At 42.0% G+C, this 20,942-nt stretch overlaps 1 protein-coding gene across 5 annotated transcripts in view; it reads right to left on the bottom strand.

The window, feature by feature from the left end:
* hspa12a (heat shock protein 12A) overlaps positions 1 to 20,942 on the bottom strand; it is an 85,925-nt gene that overhangs the window by 13,479 nt on the left and 51,504 nt on the right. For all 5 annotated transcript variants that reach the window (XM_063492018.1, XM_063492016.1, XM_063492020.1 and 2 more), the window contains exons 5-7: positions 19,614 to 19,718; positions 19,059 to 19,175; positions 4,986 to 5,157 (exon numbers count right to left, since the gene is read on the bottom strand). In XM_063492018.1, the coding sequence (XP_063348088.1) occupies positions 4,986 to 5,157; positions 19,059 to 19,175; positions 19,614 to 19,718 (394 nt within the window). The remainder of the gene's footprint in view (positions 1 to 4,985; positions 5,158 to 19,058; positions 19,176 to 19,613; positions 19,719 to 20,942) is intronic.

Here is a 20,942-nt window from a genome sequence, read left to right as displayed (position 1 = left end):
GGGGTTCAAACAGTGTTTAGAGAAAACGTCACAGCTGTTCCGATAGTCCCGCTAAAGCAATATTTAGGTGCCTTCCCAGCTCTGCAAGGACTGCCTAAAGCTAGCACATGAGTAGGCGTAAAGGCCAGCCAGCACACCTGACATCCATCACACTTCCCTGTTTCAGAAGGTGGCGTGGCCTGGAAGAGAGAGATGTGCAGCTGAAAAGCTGCTATAAAGAAAGACCATGTAAATAAAATCACTCATCCTGCAGCACTGTGTGGATGGGTCCTTTCTGTGCTACTGTCACGGCCTGGAGGTTCAGCTGGTCGCTGATCAGCTGTTTCTCTCTCTATCTCCCTAGTTCGCTCTCTCTCTCGCTCTCTCTCTCTCGCCAGGGCGGAACTCGTTATGGGTTCACGCCCTTGGCCCACGCCCTCGGAGGAGGAAACACCTGTGCCTCATCAGTGTGGATGGCATTTAAGCCAGGAAGCAACGGCTGTTCTTCGCTGGATCGTTGTGAGAATCGCGTCAGTGAAAGTCGAGCGTCTAGCAAGTGTTTTTCCTTGTAGTTGTGTGTTTGGAATCTAACGAGCGTTTCTTTGTGTGCAGACCCTCTGGACTGTTTTCCCTGGTGTTCCCTGAGCGACGAGTGTTCGAGTGGATTCGTGTTTGGATTGTTTGGAGAGAGATGAGAGTGTTCACCTTGATTTCCCCCGGAGCCCTGCCCCTCTCACCTTTTGTATATAGCACTGCCCCGCACCTTTTGTATATACACTCATTGGACATTGTTCATTAATAAATTCTCTTGTGTGCATCAATCCCCGGAGTCCAGCGCGTGAGTCCACCTTGTACACTGTGAGAGCTACAAATGGGAAGAAACAGGAGGAAACCTCTGGCAGAACCAGGCTTGGGAATGAGGCTCATTTGACACAACCAGCTGGGGAAGAGGGGCGAGGTCAAAAGACACTCTGAAACAGAGCCAGAGATCACAGTAATATAAATGTATGCTATGTCTTCTAATGATACTGCCTAAGGGAAGCATGTATAATGTAAACAGAATTGGTCCTAGCACTGAACCCTGTGGAACTCCATAATTAACCTCAGTGTGTGAAGAGGACTCTCCATTTACATGCACAAATTGGAGTCTATTAGATAGATATGATACAAACCACTGCAGTGCAGTACCTGCAACATGCAGCTACTTCTCTAATAAAATGTTATTGTGAGTAGTAACAAACACTGAGGTTTAACAGGAAGCTTAGAGATTGTTCTGTGATTAGTTGAGGCAGCTAATGATGCTTTTTAAGTAAAGGTTTAATTCCTGCCACCTCCTGTGGTACTTAACCTGTTAACAGAGAGACTCAGTGATATCTGAGTTCATCTTTCTAAAAACATTTAGTGTAAACTTTCATTTTTACCAGAGCAGGTCCCTTTGACAATGAAAATGTTCAGTCTAACTATAAAGAATTTTAATTACACAGGGCAAATGATGCAGAGAGGGATGGACAATCAGTAGTTATGTACAAGAATCTCAGGCTAAATAATACCTGAAAGATCAATCCAAACCGATCAATATAGAAATAACATAAACATTACAAAACATGTCTTGCAGATGTGTGATTTGGACTAAACCATGTGAGGAAGAATATGCTTCAGTGGGAATGCACATCCAAAGGAAACTGCAGTCGTGTTAAAGTTCCAACAGTCTTTAATATTCTGACAGCTTATTTATTATGGACTCATGTGTGTACTTTGAGATGAGATGCATGCACCTGACTTTTCACAGGGATCCTCCACAATAGAGTGTTTGACTAACGGACTCTCCTATCTCCAAGGAAAGCTCAGAAAATGACAGACCTGACACCCAAGTCTTTAAATCATCTTTAAACTATTGTTTCTAATAATACTACTCTGAGACTTATTCATTCAGGAGTGACAGTCACCACTTACAGGACACTTTGTTAGGTACATCTGTTCAACTGCTCATTAATGCAGATTTCTAATCAGCCATTCTCATTATTATTTATTTTTGTTGTTTGTACTGGGGGACCATTTCCAAGGCATCCAGTTACAGCTAGAAATATGTTCTCCAAATGCAGTGACACTCGTTTTCTGTATGAACGATGTATTCGTTGTCACCTGAATTGTACAGTCTGTTGCAAAAACGCAAATTTCAAAAGTCCGTTTTCAATTGCTCTGAATCTTTGAAGCCCTGAGTGCTTTCTGCTTGAATATGACAAAACCAATGAATGATTTCTCTACGATTACAAACTGTCATGGTCCTGGGTCATTTGACTCAGCGTTTTGTGTTTATTATTATTATGATCTTGTGTTCTAGTTCGTTCTGATTATGTTTTCGTGTTTTGGTGCTCCCTCTGTTTAGTGTCTGCCCGTGTGTTCCCTCTGCTCTCTGTCTGTACTGTGTCTCTGAGTCCAGTCTGTGCATTTCCTGTTTTACTTTGAAGGTCTGTGTCTTATGTCAGTGTGTTCAGTTTTGTACTCTCCCCGTCTCATCTGTGTAATTAGTGTCAGCCGTGCCTCCCAGCTGTTTCCTCTTAGTCCTGTTCACCTCTTGTATTTAGTGTCTGCGTCGTCCCTCATTCGACTCTGTGTGTTCTGTTTGCCTGCCTGTTAGTTTATTTGCTTTCTCAGTTTAGTTAGTTTTCTGTTCAGTCTGCAATCTCCCAATAAAGCCGGGTGTTTTGAGATCACATTTGCCTCCGTGAGTCCTGCTCTTGGGTTCACCATTCCCTCCTGCCTTCACACAGCTATGACACAAACTCTGTGATTTTTCTATTCATTTCTATGTTTTATAGCATGCCTGCCTTTAGCCTAGGTCTGCTAGGCAGTGCCAGCACTCACGCTCTTCTATTCTGAACTCATGCTTGTGTTGTACAGGCAGTATACTGTTTAGCTTTAACCCTACAAACTGAATGGAACATATGTTACTCTAAAGCTTTGATGATGCCTTTTAGGAAGTGAGGTGTTAGAGCGATATGATGATGCGTGCTCGATCATCCAGGTGAGGAAATCCCAGAACCCTGATTTTGTTCATCTGGACGTCTTCAGTGTCAGAAACATTTCATCACACATCCAAGACTGAGCCTGAGACTCAGCTGGATTCAAGTTTCCCCCCATTATACACAATAAACTAGCACCATTTACTTAATAATGAACAATGGCTTCAATTTTATAATGATTGGTAGGTAAACTGTCACCATTGAAACTGCCATCTTCAGACGAACAGAATCAGTTTTCTGGCACTGTGATACATGCAGTATACATGCAGTATACATGCAGTATACATGCAGTATACATGCAGTATATTTGGTCTTGTGCACGTGTATAAAAGTGTTCTGTAAAGGTGCACAACTAGAGCAAACTCATTCGTATCCATGGATACACAAAAGAACCAACAACGCAAATAGAAGCAAGCAAGGCCAAAATGACTCTTTGAATCTGGAGTTTGTCTTTATGCAGACTAACGACAGGACTGATAAACCTTGTAAGTCTTCTGTTTTGGTTGTGGTGATGAACACATGCTTTGCACCAAATAAAAGATGTGAGAAAGAAAGCACAGAGAGCTCATTGCTGCTCCTTTTTGTATAGATCAGTTTAACATTTTCACTTTGCATCATTGGCACACTGCTTGATAGACTAGAAATGATTCTGTTCTGATTTTTAATGTGGAAGCATAGAAAACATGCCACATGTTTAATTAGTTTACATTTTCCAGGCCTAATAAAACCATAACATAATTAAAGTAATTTTGCCCAGATGGGAGGTTGAAATTTCATGTAATTTCACCCCTAATTACTATTGCACAGATTTCGATTGCAAACGACATTCCTATATTTTGGGTTAGTGGGGGCAACATGAGCAAGCATTTGGTGGTCTGGCCCGCGGGGCCCAGCCATGCTCAGCCCCAACGAGCCACATGGTTGTACCCCTTCACACAGGAGGGGCTGTAGGGGACCAGTGCACTGTGGACCAGGCAGCAGCTGAAGGTGGACGTATTGGTGGTCCAACCCCCAGTTGCTGAAACTGGTTTTAGATATATGTGACCTCCACTTTTTGGTGGGAGAGAGCCCAAACTGGTGTTTGAGGGCGAGAGACACTGGCCCCACCTGATGACTCGACTGTCTTACTGGGAAACTTTAACACTAATGTGGAGGGGATGTGACTGCAAGCACTGACATGCTCAGCCGTGAAGCAGAGTGTTTTCTATCCAACATCCAAGATTCACCCTGACTTTCCCAACTTTCTGTGGCAGTTTGCATGGCTGACACGCATCTGCAACACTGCAAGGACACTGCCTCTGGACTCGCTCTTCAAGAGGGTGTACCAGAGAGTGTGTTGCAACTTTTGGGCCTCAGCCCCCTGGGAGGATGTATGCCAGAGAGCTGGAGAGGATCTATTAGTCAAACCTCAGATTCGAAAAGGAAAGGAGCCATTTCAGGCATCTAACCAGGATGCTTCCTGAGCACATCCTAGGTGAGATTTGCTGGGCATGTCCCACCAGGATGAGGCCTGGGAGCAAACCCAGGTCAGACTGGAACAATTCCATCTCCTGGCTGGCTTTTGAACACCTTGGTGTCCCCCAGAGGAGCTAGAAAAGATGGTGGAGAGAGGGAGGTCTGGGCTCTGTTTAGACTGTTGCCCCCGTGACCAAGACACGTGACAGAAAATGTACGGATTGATGTATAATAAATCTAAAGAAGCTGATTAGTACAACACAATTCTCAGAGAAGAAGCAAAAATAAAGGGAAATGTGAAGACTCAAAAGAAATGAGTTGGTGTGCATTTGAATCATTTTTGAAAAGTTGTGTAATAATTACCTGGTGACGCTATAAAGAAAACAACATAAGGGAAAATGTTATGTTATTATGCCAGTAACAATGTTGCCATCGCAAATCAAACACTGAACATGACTGTGTGTATGTATGAATGAAAACATGCTCGTGGTTTCAGAATAATCTGTTACATCTGGTAATGAGACATACCTTGGCCCATCCCACTGCCCACATTGTCAGAGGGGCTGAAGCCATTCTGTGTGGTCTGGGTGCCCAGGTCCACCATCTGGTGGAGGCGGAGCTTGCGGCAATAGATTGATGCTGCTTCAGGTTCTAAGGCGATGATCAGCTGCTCAGGGTTTTCCCGGGAAACCAGACCAGACTAGACAAGAGCAGAATATGCACAACACAATACGCTTCAGCTTTAAAGGACAAGAAAATGTTTCTTTTGTTTTTTCAACTAACTTCTTCTACTGTGTCCACATGTAGTATACACTGAGGTACTCCGTGTTTGCTGAATTATTAGTCACAACTGTACCTCACCTTTGACCCTGTGACAGGTGGGATAGGTTACAGCGCCCTGAGAAAAATGGGGTTTTCTTTTTTAATCTACAAACTCATCAGGTCTCTTATGCTTTGTCACAATTCAAATATTTACAATTAAAACCTTCCTCTTTTTAGTCCGACACTTTAACTGTTTCACAATTTAGCGTATATAGAAGTTTTTCTTCTGGTTATTCGTACATCACTACATCACTCATGGAGAGAGCTGCCACAATTAAAAATCCACTATTTGTTTTCACTGATCCCTAATAAACCCTTTATAGACTGCTCACTAGACAAGCATATGGATTTTTTCAATAGAAAAACACACCATCAAGAATAAAAGTTTAAAAAACAAAAGCCAGAACACAAAGCTGGTCCAAGAACAAACACTCTGTGGAAACGTAACACTCTCTGATTTGCCTTTCATTAGCTTTAGCAGTAAGAACTGTAACTGCGTTAAAGGTTTAGCATAAACACCTCTCTGACAGACTAACACCAACTTAGAACAATATATCGACCAGAAAAAGAAAATACAGCCACCCACCCCCACTAAGTAATGTAACTGATCAGTGGGGACCAGAGAGAAACAAAGTCATTGGTTTTTTGAAGAGGCAGAAGTTTCCTCCTGATTAATTTGATCATGCAGTAAATCTCTATATAGATTGACACATAAGCAGTTTTTTGGTTTCCAGTTCATCAGAACAGTTTTCTTGGCAATGTATAAGGAAGTAAGGAGTATAAATGATGTATTTGCTTCCATATCTAGCAAAGACATCATTTTAAATTGAATTCTCTTTCTAGTCCCTAAGAGGCACAGCTGGGTGAGGCTGGGATACCATAACTAAACCATGTGTCTTCACATATTCACTGCCAGAGCATTTGAACAGGCGTGCAGGACCATATAACACGGATACAGCTCGCAGCACAGTTGTTGCAGGCTGCTCACCCACACTTCAGAGCGGGCTGTTGTGGTCTGGGTCTGGGGCTTTCTGACTTTTGGCCCCTGTGGGACATGGCTGACATAGGTGGGGGTTGTCCCTCCTTATTGCACCCTAGTTTGTGGTCTGGGATGGCTCAGGCCTCTTCTACGTGGGAGGTGGATCTGCTTGGTGTTGGGTGGTTTTTGGGCACCTGCAGCCCCGTTCATGCTGGGATGGCTGGCCTATGGCAGGGTGGGCTGCCCCTTGCCTCTGGTCTTCTAGGGCTCTTGATCTTTAGCCATGGTGCTTCATCTGGGCCTCCCTCTTCTTAGTCCTGGGGTGGACATGCAGTTGTCATTGAGATGTGTAGCCTAGGATCAGTACTCTATGGTCTCCTGGGTCCTGTGGCTCCTGGTTGTGTTATTGCAGCTTCTCACTCTCACTACAAGGACGTCAAAGGCATCTATCAAACACTCACACATGTTTGTTGATTTGTGTATCTGAGTTTTTTGCACATTCTTTCCAGGTGCTGTTTGCTGTTGTATATATGCAGCCGTTGGCGACTCATTTCACTTCTTATTAGTGCATCTTGGAGTGGAGCTAAAAAAGAAAATTCATGTATTTATAGACTATTTAATTTATCATCATCACTACCAGAGTACTTCGGTCTCAGACTGCAGTTGTACTTTTGGTTTTTAGGATTTCTAAAATTAGAATGGGAGGCAGAGTTTCCAGTTTCCAGTTTGGATTAGGGAAACAGGCACACACTCAGCTTTAAAGCTTTCCTTTTAGTTAGTGCTGACTGACCACCTTTAGTAATGCTCCAATAGGCTTAGGCTGCTGGCAGGCTTCCCATCATACACTGAGCATTTTTCCTTCACTCACCTTTTTCGACACCACTATATTTAATCATGAGTAAATATTAAACTCTTGCTCTTTTTCCCACAGGTCGCCTTTTGTCCTCACTCTCTCTGCTCTAGTTGTTTTATCCTCACCCCCAACGGGTGCCCCTGCCTCAGTCTGGTTCTACTGGTGTTTCGTTCTTCTTATAGCGGAGTTTTCCTTCCCACTGTTGTTAAACACTGACTCATAGGTGGTTGGCACATTGTTTGATTATCTCTCTAACAATATGCCAAAACTTTAAATACACAGTTCATTGAGGTGCCTTGTGTTGTGAATCAGTACTATAAGAATAAAACTGAACTGAAAATAAATCTTCTGACTACAGCTGTCCCAATTTAAATACAATAAAGTTCAATTAACAACTTTTTCTACTCACAGGATGCAACAGGCCAAGGAATGCAATGAATGCATAATATAGCGATTATACGACGCTGCAATCAAGAGTCAAGAATGTGCTGTAACTAATGCAACACATTAGCTGTGATATAAAGCAGTGATTAGGAACTGCTGGTGAGGAATGACACTTGCAGTGTAACAGAAAACTGCAGCTGTTACAAATCACAGTCCACCAAAACAAAGATGAAAGTGATAACGACTGTATCTCACATTTGTGTCATTATTCACATTTCTTTTAGTTTTCTTTCCTTACTTTATCGCATGGCTACTTTAAATGTACAAAATCAGCAGCTCTGCTTTGAACAGAAAGTCCAAAGAAGCTGCACTGAAGCAGTTAGAGAAGAAAGCAGTGGCTTTACACTTTACTGTTACTAATGCTACCACCAATTAAAAGCAGCTGGTGACATGTGGAAAATGTAGGAGCTGAGTGGCACAGTGGAAACCAAATTTGTATTGACTCAAACCTAGTGATCTCCAGCAGGGCAACAACTTTCCCTTCAGCTAACTTTTACTTGGACAGCTGCAGCAGCATGTGCCCAGCACATGTACCAGGCGCACTCAGCCATGGTAAATGGACTGATTCTCATACAGCACTTTACATAACTTACCTCCTTCACTTTTTAATACGCTGTTTCAAATGTCTAACATTTACATTCCCCGATGAATGCATCAGAGAGCAACGTAGGGTTAGTACTTGTTAGTATCTTGCCCGAGATATTTGGCATGCAGACTGGGATCAAACCACTAACCTTCTGGTTAGTAGGTGACCTGCTCTACCACCTGAGCTACAGCCATACAACAGGTTTGGCAGTCAGAGACAAACAAGATGCCGTGGTATCAACAAAGACTCTTACAGATCTTGTAAATGTCGCCTGAAACAAATTTAATACCAAAAGTCTGCTTTGTAAGAATTTTCATTGAGCGGTTTGAACAGTTAAGACTTGTTTCAACCAAGCAGTTTGTTGTTAAACTTCCATTTTCCTCATCATCTTCAGGGTTTCCAACAATGTATTTCAAGTCTGACTTGAGCTAATTTATCATCTAAGCATAACATTAAGATGATGTTTTTACAGATACAAAGCCTGAAAGGACTGGTTTTATAAAACATGGCCTCAACAATGCATTCAGACGTTGTGATCTAAATGTGCAGAGGGGTGGAAACAGCAGCATTGTCTCCTACAATTTCAAAAAGGCTTCTCTGAACTGATCTAAGACTGAAATGTAAAAGAGTTTGATTCAATTTAATTCAATTCTATTCAGTTGTATTCATATAGTACCAAATCACAACAGCAGTCGCCTCAAAGTGCTTTAAACTGTAATGCTGAGATCCTACAATAACACAACAATCAAATGACTCTCTTTGAATAAGCAGTTGGCAACAGTGGGAAGGAAAAACTGTCTTTTAACAGGAAGAAACCTCCAACCAACAAGGAAGAGGCTCCCATCAGCCCCAGCTGGTTGCTGTGATTAGAGGAAGACACGACTACAGACATGCTGCAGGAGAGAGCCACAGATGAATAATAATGATGATTAGATGTAGAGCAATGTAATTAAATGCAGAGTGGTGTATAAGAACATAATTAGTGAAAAAGCCAAGTGAACAAGAAGCTCCTGGGATCATGAGAAGCCCACTGCAGTCGATTAAAGCACAACTAAGGCAGGATTCACGTCATCCATCCCCAACTGTGTGCTTTGCAACTGTGTGTTTTCCCAACAAAAATCTCTGCAAGTGCAGGAATTTGTAGATCCTGACTTTGTAGGCAGATTTTCCAATATCCTCAGGAAATGTTTACGTCCTTTCTGATCGTTGTCTCATGTAATCGCTGTTGTCCTTGCTCAGTGAAGTAACACTAAAGTATCTACTTATTAACCCATTATGTATTAATATAAATTGGAGTAATGTGCGATACGTCTTTAAGATCTGAATTCTTAATTCTTTTGCACAAATAATCTCAGATTTGATGATATATCTATAAACATCATGTTTTTTTCCAGTCTGTATATTTGACGCAGGCTGTTGAAGTCACATAGTTCCCTGTTTGGTGACTTTATATATGGAGGTCACACCTAAAGAAACCATTGCTGGAACCATCTGTATTGTTGGTGCAAAGTCATATCCCGGCCACCTGAGCAATTTGGCCTCATCCTGTAGGTTAGAGTTTTTTGTTTCCTTAGTGGTATTTTAAGGGGCAGAGTTACCCATCGAATGGGTGCCTTCATTTCTTTGTATTGGTTTATCTACTGTAGAAAGTTCAATGTTCTTTCACTTGGCTTCATAATAAGGATTGCTACAACATACGAGAGGCCAATAAGAGTAGTAAACCCTAACAGAGGCAGAGCCCAGCCCCCTCTCTCCTCAGGCAGACACAGACAATTTCACCCTCAGTTTCTTGTTATTCCAAATGAATCATGAGATATTTTTAATTCAGTATCCAAATTATTGTGTCTCTTGTCCGCATTATCTGAGCATATTCATTTGAACTGATCTAATTCCTTAGGGAGTCTTTTGTAATTGCCTTACTGATACAACTATAATTAGCATCATAGAGCTTGGTTAGTCTCTAGCCAGTTTTCTTCCCAATTATTTAATTTGTGATGAATACCAGCTGAATTGTATTTTGAAAAATGTTAATTTCTACAATAGAGAGTAAATGTTCCCCCATAGACTGGTAGCGTTCCAGTGGCAGCCCGTCTATGACAGGAGACGTCTTAAATCCATCCTACCTCAGTAGGATGGCTAATAAGAGCTCATCCTACCAATGCCGAGGGACTGAATGCCAATGAGGTTAAAAAGTCATTAATTATGTGTTTGGTGGCCTGCGCAGTAAAGGAATCTATAATACTGTTTTCTTTAGATATGATCCAGGTTGTAGGTAGCTGTTTGTTTTCATGGATCTTTAATCTCGTGAATATTATTTTCTAAGCTAGCAGTTATGATGCTTTTGGGCCTGTCTCCTAATACTGTTGCTTTATAAACCTCATTTTATTTTACCTGTTTGTTGTTTTATTTTCCTGATTTCTTGTATAATAGAATGATTATTCTGAACTATATGCTCTTATTCTAAATCTTTAAGCTTTGCCTTTAACTGTGTTAGCTCTTGATCTCTAAACGTTTTGCAGCGTGCTACAATAGGGAAGGAATAACCTCGCCATTGTCATTTTCCAACAAAGTTGGTCCAGGTACTTTTTTAGTACCAGGTGTGCTGGGGTTTCAAGCAATCCGAGCAGGTACTAAAATGTGACGTAGTTAGACTGCATGCCACTGATTGGCTGGTCAGCCGTGTCACTAGATGAGTCATGAGAGCGTCTCATTCACAAAAATCGAAAACGCCATTTTTGAAAAGCAGCAATGGGAGAAATGGCTACAAAAACAACGCCGTGGTCCCTGAGTCTGACCGCCGCGCAGCAGGTATATTCTTGCCTCGATGTCCACCTTTCTTGTGGCGTTTGTATCACATATGAATTAGATTGGAGGGTCACTCACTCGCTCCTGAGAATCTGCCCCTGGTTTGGTGCCAGGGTGGGTCCTCTGTAACTCTGTCCCAGGCAGGGTAAACTGGTCCTCTGATTTTGTCATCCAAGGAGTATTCTGACTGCTCTTTGTCATCCCCTCACACAGGACCTTTTGCCTTCCAGTCAAGATGTGAATTTTCTTAGACATCCACACACACACACACACACGCATGCTTGTACATGCATACACACACACACACACACTCAGTGCCTTAGTTTTATGACACACCATAGGGGGGGTTTACAATGTGTGTTTGTGAAATTGTGTGACAATCAATGTCACTTTTAACATTGATTGGATGTGGATTGTTCCTGGTCTGTGGGTGGCGCTGTCACTTGGTGTTTCGCTCGCTTTGTGGTAGAGTATCACTTCCTGTTCCTGCTCAAACACAGTGGTGTTTCTGAGTAGCTTTTCTGCTTAGCAATTTAATTGAAATCTTTTGATACATCCCTTTTTCATAGTATAATCTTAACGTGCTTCATCTGAATCACCCTTTCTGTGTGCTCACTACCTAATTTATAGCCAAAGTATTCACTCACTGTCTCTTTACTGTTTCGCTAGCTTAGCTTAGCTCGTAGCCGACTCGTTAGCACCATGGCTACTTCACCTGTCCCTCCTGCACTTTCCTGCTCATTGTGTCAGATGTTTAGTTACTCCTCTGCCTCCTTTAGCAGTAATGATACCTGTAACAAATGTAGCATATTTGCAGCTCTGGAGGCCAGGATTACTGAATTGGAGACTCGGCTTCGCACCCTTCATTCACCCGTAGCTAGCCAGGCCCCTGTAGCTGGTGCAGCCGACGATAGCGTAGGCCCCGCTAGCTGTTCCCCGGCAGACCCCAAGCAGCTGGGGAACGAGGGCGGTTGGGTGACGGTGAGGAGGAAGCATAGTCTTAAACAGAAGCCCCAGGTACACCACCAACCTGTTCACGTGTCTAACCAGTTTTCCCCACTCGGCGACACACCCGCCGGGGGTCAAACTCTGGTAATTGGTGATTCTGTTCTCAGACATGTGAAGCTAGAGACACCGGCAACCATAGTCAATTGTCTTCCAGGGGCCAGAGCAGGCGACATTGAAGGAAATTTAAAACTGCTGGCTAAGGGTAAACGTAAATACAGTAAGATCATAATTCACGTCGGCAGTAATGACACCCGGTTACGCCAATCGGAGGTCACTAAAATCAATATTGAATCGGTGTGTAACTTTGCCAAAACAATGTCGGACTCTGTAGTTTTCTCTGGTCCCCTCCCCAATCAGACCAGGAGTGACATGTTTAGCCGCATGTTCTCCTTAAATTGCTGGCTGTCTGAGTGGTGTCCCAGAAACGATGTGGGCTTCATAGATAATTGGCAAACCTTCTGGAGGAAACCTGGTCTTGTTAGGAGAGACGGCATCCATCCCACGTTGGATGGAGCAGCTCTCATTTCTAGAAATATGGACCAATTTATTAAACCCCCCAAAATATGACTATCCAGAGTTGGGACCAGGAAGCAGAGTTGCAGTCTTACACGCCTCTCTGCAGCTTCTCTCCTCCTGCTACCCCCCCAAAAACCCATCTCCATAGAGACTGTGTCAGCTCCCAAACAGACAAAAAACAAACTAAAAACCAGCAACAAACAACTTAAACATAAAAAATCAAAAAGAAAGAACAATACAGTATCCACATCTGAACCAAAGAGTAAAACAGTGAAATGTGGATTATTAAATATTAGGTCTCTCTCCTCCAAGTCTCTGTTAGTACATGACTTAATAATTGATCAACAAATCGATTTACTCTGCCTTACAGAAACCTGGTTGCAGCAGGATGATTATGTTAGTTTAAATGAATCAACACCCCCGAGTCATTCTAACTACCAGAAACCTCGAAGCACAGGCCGAGGGGGCGGTGTGGCAGCAATTTTTCACACCAGTCTATTAATTAACGAAAGACCAAGACAGACTTTTAATTCATTTGAAAGCCTGATGCTTAGCCTCGTCCACCCCAGCTGTAAAACTCAGAAACCAGTCTTACTTGTTATCATCTATCGTCCACCTGGGCCTTACACAGAGTTTCTCTCTGATTTCTCAGACTTTTTATCTGATTTAGTGCTCAGCTCTGATAAAATAATTATTGTGGGTGATTTTAACATCCATGTAGATGCTAAAAATGACAGCCTCAACATTGCATTTAATCTGTTATTAGACTCAATTGGCTTCACTCAAAATGTAAAAGAACCCACCCACCACTTTAATCACACTCTAGATCTTGTTTTAACATATGGCATAGAAACTGAACATTTAACAGTGTTTCCTGAAAACCCTCTGCTGTCTGATCATTTCCTGATAACATTTACATTTACAATGATTGATTACACAGCAGTGGAGAGTAGACTTTATCACAGTAGATGTCTTTCTGAAAGTGCTGTAACTAAGTTTAAGAATATAATCCACCCACTGTTATCATCTTCAATGCCCTGTACCAACATAGAGCAGGGCAGCTACCTGAACGCTACTCCAACAGAGGTCTAGTGCTGGGCGATATGACGATATATATCGTGTGGACGATAGAAAAGTGTCTATCGTGCCATTTGTCTTCTATCGTTTCTATCGTTTCTAACACTAATTTTATAAATTATTACATAAAATATATCATTAACCCTTTACAACCAGTCGAAGCAGGCACACTCCGTTTTGCCTAACTATTTTTAAATCCCTGTAGAACTGGAACCACGTAAGGTAGCGCAATAATTTTTTTGTATATGAAACCGAAGGAGTTGTACTTACATCTTATTCCATTAGCTTGCCCTAGGTCACGGTTTTCTTCCACATATAGCTTTGCAAAAACTGCATAAAAAGCACTTCCAGCAACAAAAACATAATATTCCAGACTTGCAGGAACAAAAACATAATATTCCAGAAACACGCTTTGCCGATCCGATCAGCTGTTCATAACACTTCCTACCTTGGAATATAAGTCAGCGGGAACTATCGCATGTCCGCCATTACCTGTCCGAAACCGGAAGTGACGTCATTTTCGCGGAAAATGTAGTTTTTTACCTTCAAAGCCTATGTTGGTGTTTTTAAAAGTCATGTTTGACTTTATGCTCTTCTGTATCGTTTCTGGGATGCTTAGAAGTCAAATTACACTGTTGGAAATAGTTTATTTTGATGCACATGCTGTGTTTTTGCAAATTTGCATTTATTCATTTTCATTTTTCCTGTAGTATATAAAAATTTGTGTATCTCAAAAATACAACTATGAAGACACTCAAAATAAATTTCTCGTGGTTGGAAACTATTTTGTGCAACTTTCTTGTATTTACAGTTTTGAGGGATAAACCTCTCAAATTTCTCTAACTAGAAATATATGTAAAAAAAAAAAAGATTTTCAATTTTTTTGTAGTTTATTGCACTTTTTTGCAATTTATGTAGTTACTATGGACTTAATGCATACATATTATTAAAACTTGGGCTATAATGGTTGTATTGATGTATATCAACTTGAAATGCTCCCACAAATGGCACTGCAGCATGTAAAATGTAAAGATAAGCTCTGGCGGACTTGGTTCTATGGTCTTAAAGGGTTAAATAGCCTGTGCAAATATATTAGTGTTGTCTTCTCACTATACATACTCTTAACTTTATGCAAGAGAAAATAAAGTATAAAAAAATGATATTTTTCGCAAAGAAACTTCGTCTTGTGGTTTTGCGACATGGTGCTGCTTTACGTGCACCCGGATTTGCGACATGCTTTACAGTAACTCAAAACAAAGACTGCACCCTCTCCACTCGCTGTTTACAGACTGCATACTTTCCAGATGACCACAGGTCAGGTGGTATATCGTGATATATATCGTTATCGTGATATAAAATAATTCATATCGTGATAAATATTTTTTCCATATCGCCCAGCACTACAGAGGTCGATTATCTTGCTAATAATTTTACCTCCTCACTACGTACGACTCTGGATACTGTAGCTCCTGTGAAAACTAAGGTCTCAAATCAGAAGTCCCTGACTTCGTGGTATAATTCTCAAACACGTAGCCTAAAGTGGATAACTCGTAAGCTGGAGAGGAAATGGCGTGTCACAAATTTAGAGGATCATCATTTAGCCTGGAGAAATAGTTTGCTGCTTTATAAGAAAGCCCTCCACAAAGCCAGAACATCTTACTATTCGTCACTGATTGAAGAAAATAAGAACAACCCCAGGTTTCTCTTCAGCACTGTAGCCAGGCTGACAAAAAGTCAGAGCTCTACTGAGCCAACCATCCCTTTAACGTTAACTAGTAATGACTTCATGAACTTCTTCAGAAATAAAATTTTTATCATTAGAGAAAAAATTACCAATAATCATCCCACAGATGTAATATTATCTACAGCTACTTTTAGTACCATTGATGTTAAGTTAGACTCTTTTTCTCCAATTGATCTTTCTGAGTTAACTTCAATAATTAATTCCTCCAAACCATCAACGTGTCTTTTAGACCCCATTCCTACAACACTGCTTAAAGAAGTCCTGCCATTAATTAATTTTTCAATCTTAAATATAATCAACCTATCTCTAATAATTGGCTATGTACCACAGGCCTTCAAGCTGGCTGTAGTTAAACCCTTACTTAAAAAGCATCTCTAGACCCAGCTGTCTTAGCTAATTATAGGCCAATCTCCAACCTTCCTTTCATATCAAAAATCCTTGAAAGAGTAGTTGTCAAACAGCTAACAGATCATCTGCAGAGGAATGGCTTATTTGAAGAGTTTCAGTCAGGTTTCAGAGCTCATCACAGCACAGAAACAGCTTTAGTGAAGGTTACAAATGATCTTCTTATGGCCTCTGACAGTGGACTCATCTCTGTGCTTGTCCTGCTAGACCTCAGTGCAGCGTTCGATACTGTCGACCATAATATCCTATTAGAGCGATTAGAACATGCTGTAGGTATTACAGGTACTGCGCTGCAGTGGTTTGTATCATATCTATCTAATAGACTCCAATTTGTTCAAGTAAATGGAGAGTCCTCTTCACACACTAAGGTCTATTATGGTGTTCCTCAGGGTTCAGTGCTAGGACCAATTCTATTTACATTATACATGCTTCCCCTAGGCAGCATCATTAGAAGACATAGCATAAATTTTCACTGCTATGCAGATGATACGCAGCTCTATCTATCCATGAAGCCAGGTAACACACACCAATTAGTTAAACTGCAGGAATGTCTTAAAGACATAAAGACCTGGATGGCCGCTAACTTTCTGCTTCTTAATTCAGATCAAACTGAGGTTATTGTACTCGGCCCTGAAAATCTTAGAATTATGGTATCTAAGCAGATTCTTACTCTGGATGGCATTACCTTGGCCTCCAGTAATGCTGTGAGGAACCTTGGAGTCATTTTTGACCAGGACATGTCCTTCAAGGCACATATTAAACAAATATGTAAGACTGCTTTCTTCCATTTGCGCAACATCTCTAAAATTAGAAATATCCTGTCTCAGAGTGATGCTGAAAAACAAGTTTATGCCTTCATTACTTCCAGGCTGGACTACTGTAATTCTTTATTATCAGGATGTCCTAAAAACTCGCTGAAAAGTCTTCAGCTAATCCAAAATGCTGCAGCAAGAGTCCTGACAGGGACTAGAAAGAGAGAGCAGATTTCTCCTGTATTGGCTTCCCTTCATTGGCTTCCTGTTAAATCCAGAATTGAATTCAAAATCCTGCTCCTCACTTACAAGGTCTTAAATAATCAGGCCCCATCTTATCTTAATGACCTTGTAGTACCATATCACCCTATTAGAGCACTTCGCTCTCGCTCTGCAGGCCTACTTGTTGTCCCTAGGGTATTTAAAAGTAGTATGGAAGGGAGAGCCTTCAGTTTTCAGGCCCCTCTTCTGTGGAACCAGCTTCCAGTTTGGATTCAGGAGACAGACACTAGCTCTACTTTCAAGATTAGGCTTCAAACTTTCCTTTTTGCTAAAGCATATAGTTAGGGCTGGACCAGGTGACCCTGAATCCTCCCTTAGTTATGCTGCAATAGACATAGGCTGCTGGGGATTCCCATGATGCATCGAGTTTTTCCTTTCCAGTCACCTTCTCACTCACTATGTGTTAATAGACCTCTCTGCATCGAATCATATCTGTTATTAATCTCTGTCTCTCTTCCACAGCATGTCTTTATCCTGTTTTCCTTCTTTCACCCCAACCAATCACAGCAGATGGCCCCGCCCCTCCCTGAGCCTGGTTCTGCTGGAGGTTTCTTCCTGTTAAAAGGGAGTTTTTCCTTCCCACTGTCGCCAAAGTGCTTGCTCATAGGGGGTCATATGATATGATTGTTGGGTTTTTCTCTGTATTTAATAATGTGCTATCTACTGTACAATATAAAGCGCCTTGAGGCGACTTTTGTTGTGATTTGGCGCTATATAAATAAAATTGAATTTAATTTAATTGAATTAAAAGGCTGCAGGGGAGCTGGTTCTTTGGAGTGGTCTGAGACCGAGGGCAGAGGCGCTGCGAACGGGCTCCCCTTGCTAGCAAGTTAAAACCGGTTGAGCTGTTTGTCTTGCTTTCTTCATGGGTGATAAGTCTCTGAACTAGCGGGCCTGCTGAAGCACCCCACATAGCAAGCAGGTCTGGCCTGGATCTGGTATCAAGCCGGCACTGCTGGCTGACTTCTGGCATGATAAGACGTATGTCATTCAGATATGGGCCAGGCCTGGCATAGATGGCACTGTCTATGTGATGGCATGCCACATCTGGCTCGATTGTGGTTTGGGTTATGTGGCCCAGGACCATAGAAAACAGGTCTTCCCTGGATCCGGCATCAAGCTGGCACTTCTGGCTGACTGGTGTCATGGCAGGGTGTATGTCAGCCAGATGTGGGCCAGGTCTGGCAATGATGGCACTGTTTATGTTCCTATTTTCCTATTTTAGTTAGAAGATCCAAATGCCATGTTGCAATACTATACTGCTATGGTAACCAACGTTTCAAATGCAGGTTTGACAGGCTTGTGAGTTTATACTTTATCCAAAACCTAGTGAGGGTTTACTCATGCTTTCCACTGGGTGGCTGTAGCTCAGGAGGTAGAGCAGGTCACCTACTGATTGGAAGGTTAGTGGTTCGATCCCTGGCTCCTCCAGTCTACATGTCAAGAGTGTGAATGTGTATGAATGTAGTTAGGCAGCACTCATTTTAGAGAAAGTGTGTGATATGGTGAATGTGGCGTGTTGTATAGAGCACTTTGAGTAATCCGGGAGGCTAGAAAAGTGCTATATAAGAATCAGTCCATTCACTGTCTGAACAGAGGTTTGTCATGTTACTTTTGCACTGTTTTGCATGTTCTGGCACATGTTGTTATTACATGGCTTGATTAAGGTACACATTAGGCTGACATCTGGGGCCAGAGCTGAAACTGTTATGGGCCAGCACAGGGCCAGCAGTGTGTCTGCAATTGGCCCATGGCTGCACACAACTTACACATGGCCCACATACCGCAAAGAATGACGGCCCTTTGGTGGCCAGCACAGGACCACCAGTGTGTCTGCAACTGGCCTTGTGCTGGCCCATGTGTGGACCACATCTGGCAAACCAGATCTGGGCCACCAAAGGGCCGTCATTCTTTACGGTATGTGGGCCATGTGTAAGCACATTGTGTGGGCCAGATCCGGGCCGTACCAGTTTTGCTATGTGGGGCAGACCCAACATCTTCTAAGTGAGGTGTTTTTGCCATGTCCAGCTGGCAGGAGGATTTTATAGATTCGGGACATGTTAGAGTGATTATATCTCTGGGGTGACCTCAGTGTACCCCCAAGAAGAGCTCCAGGAAGTGGCCAAGCAGAGGGAGGTCTAGGTATCTGTGATTAGATTTTAGCCCTTGTGACTGGGAACCCAGATAAGCAGCAGAACATGGATGGATGGATTTACAGGTATGAACACAACGACACTCAACAGTACTTCTAGTTAATGTTAAAATCACCATGAGATCTTCTTTCTCTAGTATGAAACACATTTGTGGGTGAGTGGGGGAGGAGTCTACCTTGTAAGCAGCTTCCCTCATGAACTGCTTTGCAGGCATTTTCCAGATGGCAGGAACTGTGATCACCCATCTGACATCACTGTTGTCAAACTCGCCGCCTGTCTGATCACTCAGCTCCTGTTGAAAGAACATTTAAACACGCCATTTAATCCTTATGCATTTCAGGTTTAACTGTGAGTTTGTGCCATCAGTCAGAACCTCTGAGCTCAGAAGCAGTCATCCCTCTCTGATTGGTCCACTGTGCATGCTTTATCACTGTAGTACCCTTTAATTCATAATGTCACAAGTTTGTGAACTGTTTATGAATGGGCTTCAGGCTTCAGGATAAAGCTCAGTGTGTGCCCAACAGAATTACTAACATATTTCCATAAAACCTTTGACACTAAAATGCATAAAATTCAGAATGAGAAAATAAGGAGGCCTTAAAGGATTTGCTAATCAATGCATTTTGCTTTGATTTAAATTCTACACATCTCCCAATGTTTGTCAACAGAAGCTTAATCAAAGGAGAAAATATTACTTTGCATGCGTAAGAGAACAGAAAACATGTATTACCTTCAGTGCTTGTTCCTTAAAAAAAGCCAAAGCATAGGCAAAGATGTCCAGAGCTTTGACACGCTTCCCATTAGCTGCATGGAGGTCAGTGTTGATGGACAGGTTCTGATTGCAGAGAGGAGACATCACAGTCAATATATCACTGCTAGTTTTTTTTCTGTTCTCTTTGTGGATTGTCCACACACATCTACTACCACGCCACACCGTACAATCTACCCTGTCGAGTCAAAGTGTCTCAATATGGAAATGGGCTGGCAACCACACATTCTTAACGACCTCTCATCCATGACCAATTTAGACTTATCAGTTATTGTAACATGCATGAGTCACGGGGAAACATCTAAATTTGACAAAAACAGCTGGGGTAAAAATCACCAAGTGTCTGTCTGTGAAGTGACACCAACTATTCTGACACTGAAGGACTCACAGCCATTAGATGCACTCAGTTTTATAATGTATGTAAAAAAAAAAAAAAAGGTCTCTATCAGATGCAACAACATGTTTCAAGTAGCCACATATTTAAGCTCATGGTTGGCTGAAAGGCAGTGGTCTTTTTTTTCCATTTTTAAACTTCACATGGCTCACTTCTGTACCTGTACTTGCTGGGGAAAAAATAGAAAGTGAAACATTTTTACATATCCCTATAGAGGGCCTATAACTCAGAAAACTCCTCATTATAATAATATTGCACAAAAAACAAGCTGATTATTAGAGACTCAGATGGAGGGACTCCCTGAATTTTCACGTAATGATCCTTTTACTTCAGTAACTGTTGACTGTGGTAGAAAAGTGTGTTGTAATTATGAGCAGTAACGAGCTCTGAGCCAAAAGCCATTGGCAGAAATACAGTGCACAGAAAAAATATTTGCCCCCTGGTTATTTCTTTATTTTTGCATTTCTCACACTATGTTAGATACGTTAGCCGTTGACGTTAACACACTTTAGTATCCAGTACACAGAACTGTTTTCCTAATAAAACCACTGTTCTAATTAAGTGAAGCTGCTTCCAACTAATTTGAACCTTTGGCTTCTATATATGTGGTTCTATAGGGCTCTGGAGTTGACGTAACGCCGCAATACATTGTGGGAGCACGGCACCATTTTAGCAGGCCACGAATCAAAACAAACACAGATTTCAGCACAAGACCCCTGCTTGGTTTCGCTGGCGTGCAGGGAGAGTCACAGCTTCAGTGATGCATGCTGTACTTGCTACAAGTTTGGACACACCGGCCCAAAGTGTTGTGAATCGTGTGTGTAACTGGAAAAGTCTGTGTCTACAGTGCAAACAAGACGGGGCGTTACACATGAAGAGGACGCACGAAAGGCCTA

Source organism: Pelmatolapia mariae, linkage group LG13 (genome assembly GCF_036321145.2).
Source record: "Pelmatolapia mariae isolate MD_Pm_ZW linkage group LG13, Pm_UMD_F_2, whole genome shotgun sequence".
Taxonomy (NCBI): Eukaryota; Metazoa; Chordata; class Actinopteri; order Cichliformes; family Cichlidae; genus Pelmatolapia; species Pelmatolapia mariae.
The sequence above is the reverse complement of the archived record's forward strand: the minus strand, read 5'-3'. Positions and strand labels throughout refer to the sequence as shown.